Raw genomic sequence first — 25,686 nt, forward strand, 5'->3', positions numbered from 1 at the left:
TTTCTCGTATATCTTGCCCCTTCCACGAAGCAATGAAAGCATAAACAAGTCAGGCCACGCTTTCTTAGCACGAGCGTTACACGTCAACAATGGCCATTTGAAGAGTTAGAAAGAAAAGTTTATTTCCTCGACATACCACAGTCTTTAAAAACAATTTTAATATAAATCTCCAAGAGATAAGGTATCAACCAGTTAAAGCAACAGTTTAGCCCAACATCAAAGCCAGCAGTAAAATTCTCACTTGGGTATTAAACAAAGAGCAAGGTAGCACGAGCTTGAAAAATCCATTTAAAGTTGTGTGTTCGACACGGCAGAGGCACAATGGAAGTGTTTTGTACACGCTGTAGAAAGGTTAGGTTTGTTTATGCAGCGGAAGGAAGAAGATAAGGTACTGTTGACTGAAGAGCTTCATGGGAACAGCGTATAACGATTGGATAAAGGGAGGGGGGGCAGGAAGTGTGACTGAGGACAGGAGATGGAAATTGTGAGTCGAAGAAGTAAAAGGAAACTGATGAGAGTGGTAAGAGTGGGGTGGGGGGGAGGGGGAGGCATGATGGGTAGGGAATGAGGGAGGGGTGGGTGATTGAAGGGGTGGTAAAACTTCCGAGACAAGTATCACAGGCAGATGTGCGCTTGAAGTGCTCGAATCTTAAAGTTTGCGACGTCGACCCCTCCTTTTGCCACCTGCAAACAAAGAGATGCAGATGAGGTTAAAGTGAGAGTGAGGAGCAGTGGAGGGGCTTGTAAGACCCACTATGTATTTATGAACCGACACAATGAGAATACAGTTTGTACTGAATTGGGCCGTGGACATACTTGGCCTGGTAGATGGAGGGCTGGGATTATCCCCGACTGCAGGGGTTGCTCTCCTCGGTGAAGAGTCACCTATACCTCGCTGGGAAGGAGATGATAGGATTTGGAGCAGCTTCGAGTAATCGGGTACTTCGTCATACAGAAGAGTGAACACGACCATCAGGAAGTCCAACATCACAGCTGAGTGAGAGGAGACCGACCACAGGAGGAGACACAAAGAAGGCTCCGTGTTATCGTTTCCTTGGTTATGACAAAGGAATTGTTGTAGAACGTGGAAACATCTGGCCTAATGTGTGTACCTCTCTCTGGATTGTGTTGTTCCCCCATCACGTCTCTTACGAGCCCCGCTGCGGTCCCTTCGTACCTGGAATAAACGTTCATCTATTACACTGTAAAGTTACACGTACGTACAGGTGTGTTGAATCCTTCAAACCCTGACAGCACTCCATTACCATCAACAATCACAGATAAGCAAGCATATGTGTTTGCATATCAGGTGTGATCGGTTGGGTGAACAGGTAGGTGAGAGGACTAGAAAGGAAAAGGATGAAAAGGGGGAGGGGGGTGTTGGGAGGGTAGAGAGGCAGATCTGGAAAAAGTGTCTTTAAACTATGGGGATTGTGAAAGAGGGAATGGGGTTGCAATGGGGAAAATATGGGTTGTGGTGAAGGTCGTACTGTAATTTTGAGAGCATGACCGATTCTGCATTCAGTTGTGGCTGTGTCTGCAGTAAGTGGGCACCTGACGCCCAAGGCAAATGGCCACCCATCCACGCAAGTAGACAGTAAGCCAACATGAATAGGTCTCCGCGTCGAGAGACCACTGTGACACCGTGCGACATAACAACGTGTTACATGAAAAATAAAATGGAAACGTTATTACCTTCCTGGTGAATAAAGTAACACTTTAAACCTTTAAATTCTTCTTCACCACATTTTCAACTTGAGAGTTCATAGAACACGATACCCCGCACAGTGTTACTTAATATATTACTTCAATTTTAAAGAGAAAATGGCTTCTGCAAAGGGAGGAGGACTTCACGATTGACAGGAGCGACAATGCGAGAACGTACCAGCCCCACGGTGGGCGTCCACGCTGCAGAACGCAGTCGGCCCAATGTGTGACTGCCGCTGGCCAGGTTGGTAGGACACGTGTTGCCCAGAGGGGGAAAACCGGCACGCCAAAGAAAAGTCTGCAAGCAACACCTGATGAACAAGTGGTGAAACACAGAATATCAAAGTTACATGACAAACATAAACAAGCAAACAAACATGAAAAGTTGTAACCATTATGACACAGGTGATGCTGTGTATCAGTACCCTGTCGGGGTCGTCACGGTGCAGGTACATGGCACTAGGTTGCAGGTTTGCATGAGCGTAACCCTGCTCATGGACAAAACGCAGCGTTTGTAACTGTGAGCACATGATGAGAAAGAGTAAAGTTCATGTGACAAAATTATCCAATCAACCGAGGCCACGACCCCCCCCCCCCACGACCTACCCCAATTTGACGACGTCATGCTCGGCACTTACCAGTTGGGAACCGATTGCAAGGACTTTCGAGGGTGACAAACGGCTATGATTCTCAGCCAGCAAGGCCTGCAGGGACCGGCCAGGTCGCTCCAGAACCAGGAAGCTACACAGGAGAGGGGCAGTGATGGAAACGTCAGGCCATTAAGGGCACACAAGGGTAAGGGGGTATGGCTTCTCGTTTAACTCTCAAAGTGATACCTACCATGAACCATGAACCACACCACAGGTTACCATACTGTTCGTTGTAGAAAGTATTACACTTGGTGTCTTGAATCACCACTGGATAAACAAACACGGAAGTTCGCACTGGGAAGTAAATGGTAAAATCTACAATCGTTCCTCAATTATTTCCTGATATTTTGCTCGCTATAGAAAAACGAGTTAATTACATTTTAATGGTTTAAACATTTCTATTAACGATTAGCAATGTTCAGTTGAAATAGGATGTTCGATATCTTGTCGATTTAACCGACATGGTACTTTGAGAGAGAAAAGGTGAGAATAATTCATGTAAAGGTAAGACTAGATCTGGGCAATTTTGATATTTTTGCTCGTCAATTATTGTCTCTCCAAATATTGACGAGATGGCGATATATATTAGGGAACCCAATATTAGAGAATATATTTCCATTATTAGAGAACCACCTCAGCGCCGACGAGTCTGGCATTTCACTCAGGCTGACTGGCAGGGTCTTCAAGCAGTCATCAAACTTCTAGACTGGTCTTCCATTTTCTACTTTCTCTGACATCAACTCATGGCTGCATTAATGGCTGCACAGCTGACACTGCCCATGAAAAGGCTGAATGCCTAAACTCAGTGTTTGCTTCGAAATGTTGTGTCCAAAGCCCATCGCTTTCTGTACCCACCTTACCCCGTCACACCCAGCTGTCCCTGGACTCTGTGTCCTTTTCTCCTGACAAGGTGGAAAGCTTGCTATCAAACCTTGACTCAGATTCTGCAACCGATCCAGACGGCATCAGCCCACGTGTCCTAAAAACCTGCTCCCCTGCTCTTGCTCACCCTCTCTCTGTTCTATTCACCCTCTCATTTGCTCAAGGTCATCTGCCATCTGCTTGGAAATCAGCAAATATTACTACCCTGCATAAAAAACGTGCAAAAACAGATCCCTGCAACTACAGACCAATCAGCCTTCTCCCAATCATCAGCAAGGTTATGGAATCCATCATCACTTCAGACATTAAATCCTTCGTCTTCTCCAATGGCTTGATTTCCGATCACCAAGATGGATTTAGACCAGGTCACTCTATCCAGGATATGCTGCTTCTGCTTTCCCAACAATGGATGGAGGTCCTAAATACCAAGCATGACATTAGAGCCAACTCCCAAGACATATCGTGAGCTTTCGATATGGTCGGGCATCCCGCACTGTTCACAAACTCTCTTCTTATGGTATCTAAGCCAATCTCCACTCATGGCTTGCAGACTTCTTCTCCTGTCACAGTCAACGCATGGCTCTTAATGGCTCTCTCTCATCTCCTCTTCCTGCCCAAGCTGGAGTTCCTCAAGACAGCATTCTGGGCCCTGTTCTTTTTCTGGTTTTCATCAATGATCTCTCCAACTCTCTGGAAAATCCTCTTTATCTTTTTGCTGGTGACTCCACCCTCTGCCGTACCATCTCTCCTCCCTCAGATCGGCAGACGACAGCCTCTTCACTCTCTGGAGACTTGGATAAAAATGGCAAGCTGGTCCAACATGTGTTACATGTCTTTCAATCTTGACAAATCTCTCACTCTCACGATGCCTCTTCGAAAGGACAGTCTGGAACCCCCCCCCCCTTTTATTTTCTCAACAATCCCCTTGAAGAAGTCCTTTCATTCAAGCTTTTGGGCCTCACTATCTGCCACGATATTTCTTGGGAAAGCCACATCTCCAAGCTGGCCTCTAAAGGCATCCCACGTCGTGTAAAGACCTTCCTTGGCCCACCTGAGCTTCTAATCACTTACAAAGCTTTCATCCACAGCCTGATGGAGTACTGCTCTCCTTCTGGGCTGGTGCTTCTGCCTCACACCTAGCTTGACTTCACACTGTGGAAACCAAGGTATTTAGGATCATCGGTATCTCCCGCGATGAAGCCGAGTCTTTGGGTCTCTCACTCTCTCACTGCAGGTAGGTCAGTGGTCTTTCTGTCTTCTACCGTCTCCTCTCCAGCCTTGACCCTCCTGCTCTGTCACACTTATTTTTCTGCAGGGCGCTCAATGTCCCCCAAAAAACCCCTTCTGGTGAAACTGCCAAAGTCACGAATCACTGCTCACCTTCACTCTTTCATTCCTCGTTTTTCTGCACCTCTGAAACAAACTCACAAGCTCTCTTCAATCCCACTCTTCCCTCCAGATCTTCAAATCAGCTGTTCACCACCATCTCATATCTTCCCCCATCCAAAAACTTGATCTTTTCTGCCCCCTTTAATCCACCTCAAACCCACCTCCTTCAAATTCCATTTTCCTTCCTGAAAGTCCCTGTAATGTCCATCTTGTATTCAGCATGTTCTCCGCCCCATCCTCTCCCTTCCACAGATCTCCTAATGTCTTTGTTAACCTCCGCCATCGAAGATGGACGGAGGTTACTGTTTTCACCCTTGTCTGTTTGTTTGTTTGTTTGTTTGTTTGTGAACAGTATTACGGAAAAACTCCTTGACGGATTTCGACGAAACTTGGTGGGGGGATTAGGTATGGTCCAAGGATGATGCCATTAGATTTTGGACCTGGTCCAAAGTTCAATATGGCCGCTATGGCGGCCATTTTGAAAAACATATTTCAATTTTTGTTTTTGCATTTCTACATGTTTTAAGTGATTTCCAACCAAAAATAAATAAATTTGTTAGAGAAAAAAAAACAAAATTTTGCAACTTTTTTTTCAAAAAAATTTCGATTTTATTTGAAAAATATTTGAATTTTTTTTTTTTACATTTCTACATGTTTTATGTGATTTCCAACCACCCCAAAAATTTTGTTAGAGAAAAAAAAGAAATTTTGCAACTTTTTTTTCAAAAAAATTTCGATTTTTTTTTTTGGCCATTTCTACATATGCGTCGATCTAGTTTAGTTTATTCAATCGTGGTTCAGTAGAGTCTGATCCGTTTTGACCTACAATGAATAGGATATCAGGTTCACTTAAGTGACCCAGCAGTATTGGCGGCGGAGGTTTTGCACTCTACCAAGTGCTCCCCCTCTAGTTTCCCACTCTTTTGTGCTTCCCTCCCCCGCCCCTCTTTTCTCCTGCCTTGTTATATATTCTGTGTATTAGCTCTTGCACGAGCCTCAACATAGTATATGTAAAAAATATATATTTATATATGTTGACATTGCGCAATCATTTTTGCTAACGTAGCATGACCACCCGGTGTCACAGCTGGCGCTTGAGGGGTTCACACTATCGATGTTTATGTAACCCTAATGATGACTCACTGCGCTATAGCTCTAATACATTGCTGTTTATCACCATTTAATCTGTCCTGAAATTGATATAAACACTTCTGTGTGATCTCATTGAAAGCAGTGTCTGTGTCATTGTCGTACAAACACAACATCATATTAATGGGTATTTTTGAACATTAATTGCACTTTTGCAGTTGTGAAGAAGCCGCTGTGGCCCGACATCGGACTTCATCGATAATGTATATTAAGGTAGCTAGATGTTTCCATCCATCCCTCTGCCATTCATGTTCATTTTGATAGGACGTCACGACTGTGTTACATCTGGGAAGTCATTACGGCATGACATCTAGCGCTCGGTTCGGCCTCTACGGACGTACAGATCATCCCAACGTCCAGCACTCAAAACGTCCCATGCTTTTCTATCTCTTTAAAGTTTTTTTTATTTGTTTACGGTGGGTGCATAGTGGGATGAAATGCGCATCGATCATGGCAGGAGGAGGGGAAGATAAGTGTTGTGTTTTACTATGGTGTTTGTTGCTCTAAATGTTTGCACTTTTTGTGTTCCCGCTTCGCCATCTTGATGAAAGCTCTCCTGGACGGAGTCCGAGTTGGAGTTCAGATATGGTGATTGTACCGGTGCAAAATAGTCCCCTCCTCAGGCTCAGGATCCTTAATGGAAGACCATGATGATCAGGAATGAGAACTGGAAACTGAGATGGGATGAGGTTTTCTCACCATTCGCATGAAAAGCGAGAAAGAATGGTGTTGCGTATATTTTGTTGTTTTTCCGGAGTGTAACCAGGGGGGGATTGGAAAAGTACAACTAGCTAATGCAGTCATCAGAAATGCTCTGTATAGGAGTGTTCTGAGCAGAGTGGTAGCAAACATATGCAAAGACTTAAAATAAGAACATGATTTTGGGTCTGGAGAAGGGGAACTCAAAAACTTTCAAAAAATGGGGTTAATATCATCTAGAGTATGAAGAAAAATACTTTGGAGAGGGAGGATATAGAGATGGGGTCTTACCGCATATCATTGTGGATTCCAAAGGCCTCAATGTGCAGGATTCCCACAGTATCAGGAGAAAGGCCTTGTCCCTTGAGCCATGCCGATACTGTAGTTCATCAAATCCCAATTAGCATGTCAATGGATTAATCGTAATCAGTATCATCCATACCCAGGGAAAGTGTAGTATTACCAGAGTAACCAGTGAGGTGGGGGGGCACATCAGGACATCTGCATACATTTTCAAATATCACCTTTGTCTGGCTGAGCAACTCGCTGATAGAAGTTTTGTTCCGTGTATATGCGTCCGTCCCTCGATCCCTGCATGAACATGGGAATTGCTTTCAGGTCCATCATTCTAAATTTATTTGGTTACATCATTCCCAATTCATTCATAAACACCATTCTAAATGAATTCGCAAGTACCATTCCAAAAAAAAAAAAAATCAGTTACATCAATCCCAATTCATTTGTAAACACTTCTCAATTCACTCACAAACACCATTCTCAATTTATTCATAAGCACCATTCTAAATTCATTCCATTACATAATTCCAAATTCATTCAGTTACATTAATATAAATTCATTCAGTTACATCATTATAAATTCATTCACAAACACCACTTTCAATTCATTCAGTGACATCATACCAAATTCATTTGGGTCCATCAATCTGAATGCTAATCCCATACTCAGGTGTTTTTAAAGAACAGGACAGACTGAGAGAGAAAGATAGAGAGAGGACAGAGGGATCAATCAATCACAAATTCAGGTGAATTATAAAAAAAAAGAATGTCGGTCCCACCCACTCTAAAAAAAAATCTAAAGTTGGAGTATCTTCTCTAAAAAGTCACTTTGGCCATATATCAGAGCCTACCTGGTCTGTTCAGCTGATTGTCTGTGCACAAATCACTTTTCAGTACTCCAGACCATGAAAAAAGCAAAATAAAATTTAAAAAGCAAAAAACCCCGAGATCAGTCAAAACCGGTAAATCTTCTTCTCATTCATCATAAAAATAATAATCATCATCATCATCATCAGTGCCCCAGGCGAGATACTCCTCCAGTCTTGGGGTTGTTTAATGCATCAACAGTTACTGATAGGGATGGTTATGAGACGTGTTGGTCCCCTTGGGTCTGGAACTGTGAACCAGAATAGCACTAAGTTCCTTGACTTTGCAAGAAGTCATGGACTTCGGGTGGCCGGTTCATGGTTTCAGCACCCACAGGCTCATCGCTGGACTTGGTATTCCAATGCTGGTGATGTGGAAAAGGAGATTGACCATGTGCTCGTTGGAGGATGATCCAGAACTGCAGGGTCTACCGGAGTACTCAGTTACTCAATACTGACCAACGGCTTGTTGTAGCAACTCTGAAGTTGTAACTTAAATCCAGGAGAATGGCCTTGGCTGGATGTTGGCAAGGTCAAAGATGAGAGGGTAGCTGAGGAGTTTGTGAACAGGCTGAGTGGGGAATTGGGGAATCTGGGTGCTTTGGGGAATCCTCAAGAGTTGTGGAGTGCCTTCAGGACTACCATCCTTGATGTTGTGGGTGGATGCCTTGGAACTCACTGCAAGGCGAAGACGAATTTTGTGTACCAAGGGACACTGGATACCATTGACCAGAGTTGCAGGGCCAGGCTGAATGGCAGAGCTGAGCTATTGAAGGAGTTAAGGTGAAAAAACTGGAAGTGCACTGAGGGTGGACAAGGAGACCTATGTGTGAGGCATCTATAAGGGGGTAGAGCATCACCTGTGCTCAAGTAATTCTCATCCTGCTTACAGGGGAATTTACGCATTACGTTCCTCCAAGCTCATCCCTCGGTGTACTGCAGTGATAGCGGAGGGTGGTAGGCTCTTGCCAGAGGAGTCCGAAGTGAAGGCCCGCTGGGCCGGTTAAATTGAGCAGATTTACACCAAAGAGGTCAACGATTGACCGTATCCTTGCTCTTCGGGTCCTCACTGAATGCAGACGAGAGTTTTGGCAGGGGCTGCTTCCTGCCTATGTTGATCTCTGCAAAGCGTTTGATTCAGTGAATCGGGATGCTGTCTGGAGTATTCTTGGTCTTCGTGGGGTACCACCAAAACTGATCGATCTGATGTCTGAACTATACTCTGGGACTGAGAGTGCTGAGAGATGTGGTGGTACCATTTACAACATATTTCCAGTTATTACTGGAGTTTGTCAGGGGTATGTACCATTCTAAAAAAGCGTTTTCCCCCCCCCCCCACATTTTTCAGCGTTTTTATGGACTCTATTTTGGCAGCTCGATTGCACAGTTCAATAGAGACGGTCTCTGGACAAAGATAAGTGCCAGAATAAAGGGAGGATTTTCTTTTATTTAGTTTTTCCCTTGTCTGTGTGGAGGCGCCTCGACTTTCGGCTTTAATTTACCTCACGTTTTATGATTACATTTTGAATTATTACCCTTGTTAATATTTCATATATTTCATTAAATCCCCTTGTTTATTTGAAGTTGCTGGTGTCCGTGTAGCTGTGATGGGTTCGAGTATAAACCCCTTGTGCTGTGCATTCATCTGCTCAGTCTTTTCCGCCCATCCACTCCCGCGTGCGCGCAATAATCTCCGAGGATCACGTGTTCGCCTCAAAGGAAAACTACTCGGCGATTCGGCCTGCTCGGTGTTAACCGCCCGTCCATGACAACTGAGTCGGGGGAATTAATCTAACCGCCACGGCCGTGACAATATCGCCCTATCAAACAGCATTCACGATTATACACCGCCTTTTAAAGCATCACATAGCAGGTCGCTCTACTTGAAACACAGGTGACAAAAGGATACGAACAAAAAGGCAGCTGCTATTTCAATAATATATTTACACAATTTTTAAAGGGTTGAAGTTAATTTTTATTTATTTTCTCCTAAAACCTGTCGGTCAAAACACTATAACCATCTATTTATTACATAAGCAAAAATGGCAGAATTTCCCTCTTCCCCTCTGCACTGTAATCTACATGCGCGAGGGGTGGCGGACTGATGCGACATGGTTCTTCACAGAGGGGAGGAGACACGTGACCTCAAAAATTTATCTCACGTGCATGAGTAAAAAAAAGCTATTATAAAAGGAGGCATGTCTGTCTGTTTGTCTCTGTTTGTCGTATGATAACTTGAGAACGGATTCAAGAATTTCAATTAAATCAACGATGGTGGATTCAGGGAACTCCCAGGAAGGTTTGTGATACAAAAAATGAAGGAAGGAAGGAAGGAAGGAAGGAAGGAAGGAAGGTTTATGTGTGTGTACATGGGCACACGTGGCGAAACTACAAACGCCAACTTGCGATGCCGGTTATCCCCACACAGATCGCAGGATCTCCCAGGAATATGTTTTTATTCTTGCCCCAGAGATCAGCCATCGCAGCAAAGATTGGTATTCCCATCGGCGAAGTGACTGGTCCTGTATACTAGTCATAAAGAAAAGAGAAACAAATCCGAAACGCTTCTTCCTCACCAGCTTGACCAAGTAGTCTGGTTCCCCTTTTGTGTTGCTGTCAGCCCTGGAAGCTGCAAAGCAATTGGACATCAGTACAGATGAAGATCTCAGTACCCTGGCGAGGCATTTAATTCACATTATTACATTTGTCTTTCAGTTCACACAGGGTGACGTTTTCAAGGTGTTAACAAGAGGTTCTGACAGTTTGCAAAATGTTTCTGGACACAGAGGAATGCTTACCTAGATACATTTGGGTGCCCTGGTTCTCACCAAGGAGGTTCTGCAGGTGCCATCGCTGCTCATGAGTGCTGTCCTCCAGTTCCTCTCCCTCGGTGACAGAGATAGAAACGTCACTGCAATGACGTTTCCCGCCATGCCCTGCAAATCATCACAATGACGTCATCATGTCTCACCGTGCACTTATTCAGCTTCCGGCTAAGCTAGACTACATTAGCATGTTGCACTATGCTTGATTAGCTGGTCTATGCAGACCGACCACATCTCCTTTGATTAGTCTCACCTTCCTTTGAGGGTGATGATCCTGTTTGCAAGGTGTGCTCTTCTTCATGATCATGCTGGAGCTTGCGTTTGCAAGCTCGGAAGGACGAGGGAGAACCATTTGGGCTGGGTATTGGCTTAGGTGACACTGGAATTAATGAATATACAAAAACATAAGTAAACATAATATTGCGCAATAAAAGATGCAATATGCAAAAAACACACAAAAAAACTGAATGGATAAAGGGCCTAACAAAGAAAAAGAAACTTCATAAAACAGCAATGGTCAAGTTAAACAATTGCAACCCTGTGTACATGATGTAAGACACATAACTAACCTTGGATGGGAGGATAAATATTATATACTAGCAAATACCACCTGCCGCTGTGCAAACAGGGATACGAAGGAGGGGGGGGTAGAAAAAGAGGGGGGAGAGAGGGAGAGGGGTGGAGGAGAGAGAGAGGAGGTGGAGGGGGGAAGAGAGTGGAGGGAGGGGAAGCGAGAAGAGGTGTGGAAGGGGAAGACAGTGTGAGGTGAGAGGAAAGGAAGGCAGACGTGCGGTGGAGCGTTAATGATGATTAATAGTCTCATCAAAATGATTCTGCATGGAATAACAGTGAAGATGGAAACAAAATAATGCTGAAATACATTTTCTACCGGTCATACTGTGAACACGGCCCAGAGACAAACACCGCTCAGACACGTCCAGAGACAATCACTGCCCGAACATGTCCAGAAAAAACACCGCCCATACACGTCCGGAGACAAACACCACCCGAGCATGTCTGGAGAAAAACACCGACTGGACACATCCAGAGCCAAGCTGTCCGGAGACAAACACGGCCCGGACACGTCCGGAGACAATCAATGCCTGGACACATACGAAGACAAACTCCGTCCGGAGATAATCGTCGCCCAGACCTAAACACCGCCCGGAGAGAAAGAGAGAGGGGGGAGAGAGAGAGAGAGAAAGAGAGAGAGACAGAGAGAGTGCTGCAATGTATTAGGGGGGTGGAGCGAGGATGGGACAGAGCGAGAGAGAGGGGTGGGGGGAGGGGAATTAGCAGAGAGAAAATGTTATGTTTTATGAACAACACACACACAGACATTTATTATTATCGATAAATAATAAAGAACAGGTCCCGGTTTATTTCAAAGATGTGTTCAAAGTGAGGGATAATGACATGAAAACAACTTTTAAGTCCATGCTCCCCTTCCACCCCTTCCCTCTTTTAAAATGGCACCATAGCAGACTGTACTCATGAGAAAGCTTTCTGTGTTTGCTTCCACATCTCTGTTCCCACCCTTCCCTATCATACCTAACTGCTCCTAGACTGTCTTTTCCACCAGAGAGGGTGAAGGAGTTTCCGTCAACTCTCGACTTTGATTCTGATGCTGCCACTAGACTGGACAGAATCAGCTCTCACGTCCTAAAAACTTGCTCTGCTGCTCTTGCACTTCCTCTCTCTGCCCTGTTCACACAATAATGTGCCCTAAGTCATCTTCCATTTGCTTCAAAATCAGCCATCAGTGTATTACATAAACTACAATGGCATTAAGTAAAGCACGTACCTCCACCAGGCTGAACAGTTTACATTTTGTATCCCACTGATGGGAGAGATCTGGATCCGTAACTGAACCAAAATCGAATCAGCTTGTTCTTCTCACTCAACCAACTCATCCACCTCGTTTTGTGATAACTCATCTACAACGTTTTAAGATATCATGCTGTATTTCACTTTTGGCTCTATCTCTCAATGGTGAAGAATCACTTCAAAGAAAATAAAATTCTCATATTTGGATCCGGATTTGAATCTTCACCAAAATCGAATCAATTTGTCCATGTCACACACCCAATCTGTTCACTAAATTTTGTCTGAATCCATCCACAACATATAGTAGATACCCTGCTCACAAAAAGACAGAGAAACAGACAAGGGTGAAAACATAACCTCCGTCCACCTTTGATAGCGGACATCAAAAGGTGCAAAACCTGATCCCCATAACTACAAACCTATCAGAATGCTTCCAATCATCAGAAAGGTCATGGAATCCATCATCACAGTTGACATGAAATCCTTCGCTTTCTCCAACAACCTCATCTCAAATCATCAATTTGGTTTCAGACCAGGTCACTCCACCTTGGATGTGCTGCTTCTCCTCATCCAACAATGGAAGGAGGCCCTCAATGTCAGAAATTAGATCAGGGCCACCTCTCAACATATCGCGTGCTTTTGATGCAGTCTGGCATTCTGCTTTGCTCTCCAAACTCTCTGGGTATGGTATTGCAGGCCATCTCCACACATGGTGTACCGACTTCCTCTAGTCTCGAAGGCAACATGTGGCCCTCAACAGGATCCTTCCATCTCCTCTCCCTGTCAAGGCTGGATTGCCCCAATTAAGTGTCCTTGGCCCAGTCCTTTTCCTAATCTTCATCAATGATCTCAAAGCCTGGTGTTGGCTTAACCGTTAATGTGGCTGGTTTAAGATCTTAGGGTCTTGAGTTTGAGCCCCTGTCATTCCATTACATAACTCCAGGTGGGTTCACTCAGCCTGTCATCTGTCCAAGGTCGGCAAAAATAGTACCAGCTTACTAGAACAAGGGGCACTGCATCAGCGGCATAGTTGCACTTTCAGAAAATGATGCAATTGGCAGCCACAGGTTGCATATGAAACAACATCGGCAAGATGGCATTCATAGAATACATACCCTGTGCAGTCATGAGAAGGACTTGGTGTGAGCAAACTCTTGTTTTTTAAGCTTTTTTTCCTTTGATCCAATATGGTTGCCAAACCACGTGACACATGATGGTCATTTTAATGAAAATCCTGTTCAAATTTAAAGTCAATCGGATGAATATTGACAATTTTAGAAATTTGGCTCATGTTGACATTTTGGCCAATTTTGACTTCAAAAATAATTGATGGTTGAACTCAGTGAGGTGAGATGAAAATCCTCTGGAAATCATGGCATTTCGGATCATTGGTATCTCCCGTGATGAGGCGGAGTCTTTGGGTCTCTCATTCTCTCACCACATGCGGGTCAGTGGTCTTTCTGTCTTTAACCGTCTCCTCTCCAGCCTCCCCCGCCCACCCCCTGCTTTTGTCTTAGATATGTCCCACAGATATTTCCGCAGGCCGCTGAAGGTCTGCCAGCAACCCTCTTCTGGTAAAACTACCAAAATGAAGAATCACTGCTCACTTTCACTCTTTCGTTCTTCTTTTTTTTTCCCACCTTTGGAACAAACTCCCACACTCTCTTCAATCCCACTCTTCCCTCCCGGTCTTAAAAACAGCTGTTCACCACCATCTCTTATCTTCCCCCATCCAAAACCATGATCTTTTCTACCGCCGTTAATCCACCACAAACCCACCTCCTTCAAATTCCCTGCTTTCATTCCTGATATTCTCTGTAGTGTAAGGGCCTGAAAGTCCCTGTCGTGTACATCTTGTTTACCCTGTGTATTCCACCCCATCCCTCTCCCTTCCACAGATCTCCTCATGTCTGTTCCCCACTGTTTTTTCCTTCCATCTCCTGCCCCTCTTGTCTACTGCTCCCTTTGTTGTACGTTCTGTGTGTTGGCTCTCATACGAACCTCGACAGTGGATACAAAATATATATATATATATATATATATATATTTTTTTAAATCTCACCGAATAACGAGTGAGCACTAGTCGAATGGTATCATAAGGTCATTCCGTGTCAAATCAGCCAAAAAAATGAAATTCTGCGGTGACCCCCTCAGATTTTCCTGAAAAAATTCTCAAAGCTACCTTAACGTATATGAGGAAGGTTTGCCAAGTTATAGCTCAAAATTCCAAGTAGTGTCCGAGATATGGCCCTACAAACACCCTAGGGGGTGTTTCAATTCTTGCAGACTTCGTGAGTTGCAGATTTGTATGTGAAGCATTTTTGGAGGGCTCTAAATTCCAGTTTTACAAACAGAGTTCTGAAAATTCACACAAATGGTGTCTATTAGTGAGGCTTTCGGAATCTGACATCAAAAATGTTCCACTTAAAATACTTTTTAAGATAAGTACTCTCAAAAGTAGCGATTTGTCACATGCAGTCAAAAAAATTTGAGTTTTCAAATTGCTGCCAACAGTCAGTTTAATTCATCATGAAGAATTTTGTTTCCTGAATTACATAATCTAATGACTGGATCATTTACACAAGTAAACTGAAACCTTTTAGAGCAAAATCTTGGGTGCTATAGGTGTCTGAACTTTGCTCCAAACTCAACGACACTTAAATTTACCCCGGTTTTACCCCAAGTGTTCACCATGTTGACAGTTACACAGCTCTTTTAAATTTTTGTCACTTAAAGACACATACATAGGCAAACTACGGAAGAGAATTCAAGAGTTGTTCTCAATCTCTTCTATTTTTAAACGAATTTTTTTTAATGCATCAATTTCTAATGATTCTGCAGTCCCAAAAGCTACTTTTTCCGAAATAATTTTTTTTTACTAACAAACATATAGAAAAAATAAAGTTATTGTAAGGAAGTACGACTTAAGTGGAATCTAACAATATATAAATCAGTTTAGTAAAGCTTAAAGAAGTGTACCAAAATCATTTCCAAAGTTAGGTATGAAGCACAACACTATCTTATTTAGGCTTTAACCTAATACACAGCCCTGTAGTAACTGCCAATGCTCATTGTAACATTATATTATATCCTGGCAATTATAAAACTAATCACCGTTCACTTTGTACAATGGATCCAAGTACATTTGTCCAAACAATTTGATATGAAATTATGAAAAAAAAAGTTGAATCAGAATCAAAAAGTACCTACATTTACAAATGGATGTAGACTTTCGTACAATGTACACTAAGTATATAAACAATTAGATATGCAAATGAATATTTATAATGGTGATTATTATGATCACATTATGTGTCTTAATTTGTAGTTGAGATTGGTGGCGGCCTTAAACTAAAATATCCTTTTTAAAAAAATGTGAGCCAAACAAAAGTAACCACATACTTGTTCTGACCAAAAAACATCAATTTAATCATTGTGGTGCCAACTTATGAATGTTTGTCATGGCTTCCACTTCAAAAGCACACCGATTGCTTTTATTCCACATCTTTCATCGAACATGTTTTTTGTAAATCGTGGGCCTTAATAAAAATCGTTTAAAATAGAAGGGATTGAGAACAACTCTTGAATTTTCTACCACAGTTTGCCTATGTATGTGTCTTTAAGTGACAAAAATTTAAAAGAGCTGTGTAACTGTCAACATGGTGAATACTTGGGGTAAAACCGGGGAATATTTCAGTGTCGTTGAGTCTGGAGCAAAGTTCAGACACCTATAGCACCCAAGATTTTGCTCCAAAAGGTTTCAGTTTTCTTGTGTAAATGATCCAGTAACTAGATTATGTAAATCAGGCAACAAAATTCTTCATGATGAATAAACTGACTGTTGGCAGCAATTTGAAAACTCAAATTTCTTTGATTGCATGTTACAAATCACTACATTTGAGAGTACTTATCTTAAAAATTATTTTAAGTGGAACATTTTTTATGTCACATTCTGAAAGCCTCACTCATAGGCACCATTTGTGTGAATTTTTAGAACTCTGTTTGTAAAACTCTGGAATTTAGAGCCCTCCAAAAATGCTGCAGATACAAATCTGCAAGTCGTGACTGCCAGAATTGAAACACCCCAAGGGTGTTTGTAGGGCCATATCTCGGACACTACTTAGAATTTTGAGCTATAACTTGGCAAACCTTCCTCATCTATGTTAAGCCGCTGTCACACCTTGACGTTTTAGCCAGCGTATGGCAACGTATCAAAATGTATGTAAAACGCTGGCGTACGCTGAACTATTGATGGTTTTTTTTTTCCAGTTTTTGACGTATTCATAACGAGTTGGACATATGCATAACGTATTAGTAACGTACACAGAACGTTTCGATAACATATAGATAACTTATACCAACGAATGCTTAGCGTGTTGTCGGCATTCACAACCTATGCCCAACGATAGTTTAACTAATGCATAGCATGGCAGAGTATTGCCGATGATCACGTGGCGTAGCCTATTAAAAGGCTGCGGCTCGACGATTCAAATCATAACCGCACTAAACATCGAAGTGTCAAGCCGCTGTCACACCTTGACGTTTTAGCCAGCGTATGCCGACGCATGAAAAATTTGCCGAATACGCTGGCACACGTCGAATACGTTATGGGTAAGTTTTGTATACGTTAAGAGCATGCTGAAGCACGCTGAAGCACGCTGGCATACGTCGTAGTACGCCGAGTAAGTCGACAAATTTTAAGCATGCTGAAAATTTTGACGTATGCCAGCGTATGACGCACACGTTCCGCATACGCTGGCCATAAGTTGGAGGCACGTTATGCGATCATTGACACACGCTACTTGTAAGTTACTCATAAGTCGAAACACGTCGAGGTAAAGGCCCGGTCACACCTTGACGTTTTAGCCAACGTATGCCGATTTTTGAATTTTTTTTTCTAAAACGCTGGCACACGTTGAATACGTTATGGGTAAGTTTTGATAACATTGAGAGCACGCTGAAAAACACTGCCATACGTCGTTGTACGCTGGCTTTAAACGTTGTACTTTTCGGTTGTCCTCAAATTTTTTCATGCTTGAAATTTCACGACGTATGCCGGCGTATGACTCACACGTTCCGCTACGCTGGCCACAAGTTGTATGCACCGTCTGCGATCGTTGACAGACGTCAACACATGCTACTTGTAAGTTAATCATAAGTTGAGACACGCCGAGGTAATGTTTAGCGTACCCGAAACTTATTTCTAACCTATGATTAACGTGTTGTTGGCACGTTACGCGATCGTTGCCACACATCGACAGACGTTACTTTTAAGTTACTCATAGGCTGAAAGACGTCGGTATAATGGATCGTCCTTGCGTCAGCGTCCACGGCCACGGCCAGGACACTTATTTGCAGCATTCTTCAAACTTTTCTCCGGCATGACGAGGATGTTCACACTTCGATGTCTAGCTTGGCTATGATTCCAATTGTCCATCGGCAGCGTCTATTTAAAATAGTCGAGTTTGAGCGTTTTAACACGTTCAGAAGAAACGCTTCAAATTTCAAAACCTCAGCGTCAAAAAACAAAGGCGAGTGACAGCAATTTAAATCGTTCATTGTAAACAATGAAAATAGTTGAGTGGTACCGTTTAAAAGTCGTTGAGTGTAAAAAAAAAATCCAATTGTTGAGCGCAAGCGTCTACTTTCAATAGTGGGGTTTGAGCGATTTAGCACGTTCAATAGAAACGATTAAAATTTCCAAGCGCCAGCGTCAAAAAACAAAGGCGAGTGACAGCAATTTAAATCGTTCATTGTAAACAATGAAAATAGCTGAGTGGTACCGTTTAAAAGTCGCGAGTGTAAAAAAAAATCCAATTGTTGAGCACAAGCATCTACTTTCAATAGTGGAGATGCAGCCATTTAAATCGTTGAGTGGCAGCCTATGAACCTACCCGTGGACACGCGGACGCAAGGAGGATCCATCATAACCCACACCCTCCCCCTCACACTCACCTACTACTACTAATACTAATACTAATACTGTTACTGCTGACATGGACATCGACTCAAAAAGGAACTCGAAAACACTGTTGGGTTCCCTTTTATGAGCAGCATTTTTATGTACCAATTCCCAAAACCGCTGGGAACATGTCTTTATATGGCAGTTGTAACCTAGAAACACGTTCATTTATTTTTTTTTTGTCGACCGGAAGACGTCATTGGAATACGTCTACATACGTCGATGTGTGTTGGGACTACGTAAAGAATTGGTTCAAAGCACGTCAAACATAAGTTAGAAATAAGTTTCGCGTAAAAAAGACATTACCGCGACGTGTTTCGACTTATGAGTAGCTTATAAGTAGCCTTTGTGGACGTGTGTAAGCGTCCACATATCGTGTGTAAAACTTATCCCCATCGCATGCGGAACGTGTGTCATACGCCGAGTACGTCGTAAAATTTTGTACATGTTTAAAATTTATTGACGTACTCTACTTACTACGACGTATGATAACGTACTTTAGCGTTGTACTCACGTATACCAAACTTACTCATACCGTATTTGACGTGCCCCAACGTTTTAGACACATTTTTCTTAGGTCGGCATACGCTGGCAAGATCGCCAAGGTGTGACCTCGATGTTGACACTTCCATTTCTACGGCAGTTATGATTCGAATCGTTGTGCGTCAGCCTTTTAATAGGCTACGTCACGACATCGTCGGCGATGCGTGCAACGCGCTATGCCGAAGTTAGACTATCGTTGGGCATCGGTTATGTAGGCCGACAACAGGTTCAGCATTCGTTGGTATAAGTTATCTATAACACAACGAAACGTTCTGTGTCCATTACTAATATGTTATACATACGACCAACTCGTTATGAATACGTCCGAATCTTAAAAAAAAACATCAAAAGTTCAACGTCAGCCAGCGTTTTACATACATTTTAATACGTTGCCATCGCTGGCTAAAACGTCAAGGTGTGACCGGGCCTTAATGTTTAGTGTCAGTGTTCCAGATTCCATGGTTTTGTTTTTTTTTCTCCGGTATGACTGTGATGTTGACACTTCGATTTCTAGTGCGGTTATGATTTAAATCGTTGAGCGGCAGCCTATTAATTATATTATATTATGACCGCACGAGAAATTGAAGTGTCAACATAACCGTCATGCCGAAGAAAAAAAAAATACTATGGAGTCTGGAACACTGACGCTAAACATTACCTCGACGTGTTTCGACTTATGAGTAACTTACAAGTAGCGTGTGTCGACGTGTGTCAATGATCACGCAACGCGCCGACAACACGTTACTCATATGTTAGAAATAAGTTTCGGATACGCTAAACATTACCTCGACGTGTTTCGACTCATGAGTAACTTACAAGTAACGTGTGTCGACGTGTGTCAATGATTGCATAACGTGCCTACAACTTATGGCCAGCGTATGCGTACGTGTGAGTCATACGCTGGCATACGTCGAAAAATTTTGAGCATGTTAAAATTTGTCGACGAGCTCGGCGTACTACGATGTATACAAAACTTACCCATAACGTATTCGACGTGTGCCAGCGTTTTAGACAAATTTTTCATACGTCGGCATACGCTGGCTAAATCGCCAAGGTGTGACAGCGGCTTTAAGGTAGCTTTGAGAATTTTTTCAGAAAAATCTGAGGGAGTCACCACAACCCCTGGCTGAAATGACACGGAATGAGCCTATACGTAATGTACTGCTATTGATAGAATTTACATAAAAATTGATCTTACACTTGTAAATCATTGCCACGAACAGATATATATATATATATATATATATATATATATATATATATATATATATATATATATATATATATATATATATATATATATATATATATATATATATATATATATATATATACATCACACACAAACACATTCCACTGCCGACCAGGAAAAACTGATGGACCTGTTGTATAGTTGCGTCTCGTGTAGGCCGGGACGGTCGGTCGAGGAAGGCCCTCGCGGGGAGAGAAGGAAGATCTTGAGGATGATGGTGCAGGTGATGAGGCCACTGCAAGATGGAAACACAAAAAAGGCCGAGACAGAGTTAAACATGCGAGCAATTAACGCGAGACAAACTAGAGGGTTCATCAAACACGTTACCCACACAGTCAAGGGAAAAAGGACGTGGGGAAGTGTCTTTTTAAACTCGAGCTTTGTGTTTCCGAGTACGAGTTATAATTCCCATAAGCCACCATTTTGTCCGATTCTCGATATTCCCCAACGCTGAGAGCAGCAGCGGAAAATTTGATTGGTCGAGATGGTGTAATACACTACATGGCCAAGAGTATGTGGACACCTGCTCGTCTAACATCTCATTCCATAATAATGGGTATTAATATGGAGTTTGTCCCCCCCCCCTTTGCTGTTATAACAGCCTCCACTCTTCTGGGAAGGCTTTCCACGAGATGTGTGAACATTGCTGCGGGGATTTGCTTCCATTCAGCCACAAGAGCATGAGTGAGATTGGGCACTGATGTTGGGCGATTAGGTCTGGATCGCAGTCAGTGTTCTAATTCATCCCAAAGGTTGAAGTCCAGGCTCTGTGCAGGCCAGTCAAGTTCTTCCACACCAATCATGACAAACCATTTCTGTATGGACCTCGCTTTGTGCATGGGGGCATTGTCATGCTGAAAGAGGAAAGGACCTTCCCCAAACTTTTGTCACAAAGTTAGGAACACAGAATCATCTAGAATGTCATTGTATGCTGTAGAGTTAAGATTTCCCTTCACTGGAACCAAGGGGCCGAGCCCGAACCATGAAAACAGCTACAGACCTTGATTCATCCTCCACCAAACTTTACAGTTGGCACTATGCATTCAGGCAGGTAACGTTCTCCTGGCATCCGTCAAACCCAGATTCATCCGTCGGACTGCCAGATGGTGAAGCGGGATTCATCACTCCAGATTACGCATTTCCACTGTTCCAGAGTCCAATGGCGGTGAGCTTAACACCACTCCAGCCGACACTTGGCATTGTGCATGGTGATCTTAGGCTTGTGTGCTGCTGCTTGGCCATGGAAACCCATTTCATGAAGCTCTTGACGAACAGTGCTTGTGCTGACGTTGCTTCCAGAGGCAATTTGGAACTCGGTGGTGAGTGTTGCAACCAACAGACAATTTTTCCACGCTACATGCTTCAGCATTCAGCGGTCCCGTTCTGTGAGCTTGTGTGGCCTACCACTTTGCGGCTGAGCTGTTGTTGCTCCAAGATGTTTCCACTTCACAATAACAGCACTTACAGTTGACCAGCGCAGCTCTAGCAGGGCAGAAATTTGATGAATCGACTTGTTGGAAAGGTGGCATCCTATGATGGTGCCATGTTGAGAGTCACTGAGCTCTTCAGTGCAGTCCATTCTCCTGCCAATGTTTGTTTATGGAGATTGCATGGCTGTGTGCTCGATTTTATACACCTGTCAGCAATGGGTGTGGCTGAAATAGCCGAATCCACTAATTGGAAGGGGTGTCTGCATACTTTTGGCCATGTATAGTGTGTTTTGTCTAAGTTCTGCCAAAATGAAGGTTTACGGAAGTGCCAAGAAAGTGATTTGTGTTCTCGTGTTTAAGTAAAAATTCAAGTAAAATTAATAAATAGGTTTTAAAGGGTGCAGAAAAACAAAATTTTTAAAAACCGACTCCGAAGTTTACCGCGGTTAACACACCATCTTATACACCACCCGATCCATGGTTTTAAATTTTGTTTTACCGCCAGACAGGCAGACAGAGTAAAAATATTACCTTACAGGTGTGCATGCGCAATCGGGATGACATTACGTACAATTCGCCAAATTCAGAGCCAAAGTCCTGTTAAGCGGAAGGTTCGTTTTCCGATTCACGTTCAAATATATAATGCAATTCAAATCAAGTTTTTCCTCCGTCATAGAATGACATCGGCAGACAGATAGACAGTGAAGCAATTGCATCACCCACTCTTTCCTATTGACATGGGGGTAATAAACCAGGAAGTAACACAAAGCCCATCACAAGTCAAACAGGGACATCGATGGACTCGAGCTAAAGGTAGCCACATATCAGGGTCCGTTGATCCACGGTCATCCCCCTCGACTCAACCCAAGGATCGCCCCGGGTCCACCTCGTGATCAGGTGCACGTCGTGCGCGACACGTCCGTGAACACCTCTTTTGTCCGAGAGGGTCACGCTCCACTCAGACAGCGAATTGCGGGCCACTCCACAAAGACCTTGATATCACGTCTGTGACTCTCGTGGTATTTACAAACGATTTCATACCATGGGACAGACGACCCTCGGGGGGGGGGGGGTACGAGGGTGTTTGGTGGAGTTCTTCACTTCGCAAGGATTAATTAAATAAATAAATAAATAAATAGAAAGGAGAGTTCTGTGTATTTTGATGATTTTAAGATTTAACAACATGGGAGATGACATCATCGTTGTTGAAATTGTGGGCTATCCCCGGGTTCCACGCGTCTCCGGTGTACATGTCAGGATTCGTACGGACGATTCGTACAGAAAGGCCTCACACCGTACAGGGCGCTCAGGAAGAATTTGTAACCGAAGACCGAAGCACCGACCTGGTGTGTTCGAAGGGCTGCACGACGAGGTGTCGGCACTCAGATCGCTCGGAAGCGAATGTCCACATCGTGGACAGAAACAGAAGTCTGACTGAGTGGGACAGCCGCAGTACGGACAGAAATTTACCGCCATCTGTGGAAAACACAGTCTCGTCATTTTCACCTCCTCCATCACCATCATCATGATCATGATCATCCCGTCGGTGACATTGTTATCCCTCACAGAAAACAGCTCGATATGTTATAAACTCGAGTCTTGTGAAGACTATTCGATCTCACAAGGTCCATAAACCCCTCCAAGGCCTCCATGTTCAACAATTACATCGAAAACACCTCGTTCTCTTCACACTTCAATAAAACGCGCCCGTCACGTACAGTATGACGCGCCCGTCACGTACAGTATGACGCGCCCGTCACGTACAGTGCGACGCGCCCGTCACGTACAGTGCGACGCGCCCGTCACGTACAGTATTACGCGCCCGTCACGTACAGTGCGACGCGCCCGTCACGTACAGTGCGACGCGCCCGTCACGTGCAGTGCGACGCGCCCGTCACGTACAGTACGACGCGCCCGTCACGTACAGTGTGGCGCCAAACAACGCAAGTTTAATATTAACAACACAATAGATCAAATCATTGTAAACAGGAACGACAAACCAGTTTTACCGGCAAGTTCTGACCAAATGGTCGTGCTTGGTCCTCAATGAGTATCGGGAGACCAAGTACCTTCGTCCGGGACCAGCGACCGCAGCCCGCGTTTACATCCCTCTCATAACTCGATCCCAAGACCCACGACGGCACGTTCAGGGGTATGTTCCGTGATCAAGGGGCTTGCTATCGCTCGTCAAGCCAGCCGTTCCTTAACCGTTACGTGGGGGTGCTTGCTTCAGTGCTTAAGCCGCTTGTCAAGCGATAAACTGCTTGATAATGAGACGCATGAACTTTATGTACAGGTTTTACAACAAAATCGTCCTCAGTGTTGTTGTTGTTTATTGTCCGACTTTCGAAGGGTGTGACGTTTCGATGAAGAGCAATGACGTCATAGGCAAAACTGAACGGGGAATTTGAAGTGGCGAACTTATTTAATTAATATTCGTGCCTCCGAAACACACTCAGTACATAGTAGAGTGTTATATATTCGTGCCTCCGAAACTCACTCAGTACATAGTAGAGTGTTATATATTCGGGCCTCCGAAACTCACTCAGTACATAGTAGAGTGTTATATATTCGTGCCTCCAAAACTCACTCAGTACATAGTAGAGTGTTATATATTCGGGCCTCCGAAACTCACTCAGTACATAGTAGTGTCATATAGTCGTTCCTCCGTCGTGCTCTCAGTACATAGTAGTGTTATATAGACGTGCCTCCGTCATGCTCTCAGTACATAGTACAGTGTTGTATATTCGTGCCTCCGAAACTCACTCAGTACATAGTAGAGTGTCATATAGACATGCCTCCAAAACTCACTCAGTATATAGTCGTGTTATATAGACGTGCCTCCGTCATGCTCTCAGTACATAGTAGTGTTATATATTCGTGCCTCCGAAACTCACTTAGTACATTGTACAGTTATATATTCGTGCCTCCGAAACTCACTCAGTATATAGTAGTGTTATATAGTCGTGCCTCCGTCATGCTCTCAGTACATAGTACAGTGTTATATATTCGTGCCTCCGAAACTCACTCAGTATATAGTAGTGTTATATAGTCGTGCCTCCGCAACTCACTCAGTACATAGTCGTGTTATATAGACGTGCCTCCGTCATGCTCTCAGTACATAGTCGTGTTATATAGACGTGCCTCCGAAACTCACTCAGTACATAGTGGTGTTATATAGACGTGCCTCCGTCATGCTCTCAGTACATAGTCGTGTTATATAGACGTGCCTCCGCAACTCACTCAGTACATCGTCGTGTTATATAGACGTGCCTCCGTCATGCTCTCAGTACATAGTCATGTTATATAGAGGTGCCTCCGTCATGCTCTCAGTACATAGTCGTGTTATATAGACGTGCCTCCGCAACTCACTCAGTACATCGTCGTGTTATATAGACGTGCCTCCGTCATGCTCTCAGTACATAGTCATGTTATATAGAGGTGCCTCCGTCATGCTCTCAGTACATAGTAGTGTTATATAGACGTGCCTCCGTCATGCTCTCACTCCATAGTCATGTTATATAGACGTGCCTCCGTCATGCTCTCAGTACATAGTAGTTATATAGAGGTGCCTCCGTCGTGCTCTCACTACATAGTGGTGTTATATAGACGTGCCTCCGTCATGCTCTCAGTACATAGTAGTGTTATATAGACGTGCCTCCGTCATGCTCTCAGTACATAGTGGTGTTATATAGACGTGCCTCTGTCATGCTCTCAGTACATAGTAGTTATATAGAGGTGCCTCCGTCGTGCTCTCACTACATAGTGGTGTTATATAGACGTGCCTCCGTCATGCTCTCAGTACATAGTGGTGTTATATAGACGTGCCTCCGTCGTGCTCTCGACTCGTCACTCACCAAACCAGTCAATGAACTCACCAGGAGCGCCCCGAGTCGGGTGGTAACTGGTAATCGAGACGGGAGGTAAACAGGAAGCACACTCAATACCGGGCAGCTCCAGGTCGAGCAGGTCGGGTTTTTGGTTTTATTCGGAGGGAGATCATTTATAAATCAAAAGAGGTGTTAATATTGTGGAGGAATTGAGTGAGGGCCACATGGAGATTAATGTGTACAGTTTTGGTCACCACAACTCAGGAAGGCCATCGTTGCCATGGAGACGGTTCAGCACAGGGCAACGAGATTCATTCCGGGCCGAGCTAGACTTCGCCATGAGGAACGGCTGAAGGAGACGGGGCTTTATTCACTCGA

General features: G+C 43.7%; 2 protein-coding genes across 11 annotated transcripts in view; one reads left to right on the plus strand and one right to left on the minus strand.

The window, feature by feature from the left end:
- Nucleotides 1-96: 96 nt before the first annotated feature.
- LOC147012474 (serine/threonine-protein kinase VRK1-like) lies at nucleotides 97-25,515 on the minus strand. 9 transcript variants are annotated; one of them, XM_085856752.1, is made up of 15 exons: nucleotides 25,357-25,515; nucleotides 22,822-22,954; nucleotides 20,179-20,283; nucleotides 10,718-10,843; nucleotides 10,438-10,575; nucleotides 10,216-10,268; nucleotides 7,001-7,067; nucleotides 6,768-6,855; nucleotides 2,346-2,448; nucleotides 2,133-2,225; nucleotides 1,886-2,018; nucleotides 1,491-1,635; nucleotides 1,113-1,177; nucleotides 817-993; nucleotides 97-684 (listed from the first exon to the last, which is right to left on the minus strand). In XM_085856752.1, exons 2-15 carry the CDS (start codon nucleotides 22,952-22,954, stop codon nucleotides 650-652), a joined length of 1,461 nt encoding a protein of 486 aa, XP_085712878.1. In that variant the 5' UTR covers nucleotides 25,357-25,515; the 3' UTR covers nucleotides 97-649. The 9 variants fall into 9 exon arrangements, with proteins under 9 accessions (XP_085712878.1, XP_085712883.1, XP_085712877.1 ...); XM_085856757.1 differs by having other exon boundaries at nucleotides 25,336-25,462; XM_085856751.1 differs by lacking the exon at nucleotides 25,357-25,515 and adding an exon at nucleotides 23,548-23,688.
- The window catches only part of MISO1 (mitochondrial inner membrane subdomain organizer 1), a 34,195-nt gene continuing 31,885 nt past the window's right edge, over nucleotides 23,377-25,686 (plus strand). For both annotated transcript variants that reach the window (XM_085856759.1, XM_085856761.1), the window contains exon 1: nucleotides 23,377-23,630. The gene's annotated coding sequence lies outside the window, so the exon portion shown is untranslated. The remainder of the gene's footprint in view (nucleotides 23,631-25,686) is intronic.

Source organism: Eptatretus burgeri, chromosome 15, assembly GCF_056783735.1.
Source record: "Eptatretus burgeri isolate ZD-2024b chromosome 15, Ebu_testis_v1, whole genome shotgun sequence".
NCBI lineage: Eukaryota > Metazoa > Chordata > Myxini > Myxiniformes > Myxinidae > Eptatretus > Eptatretus burgeri.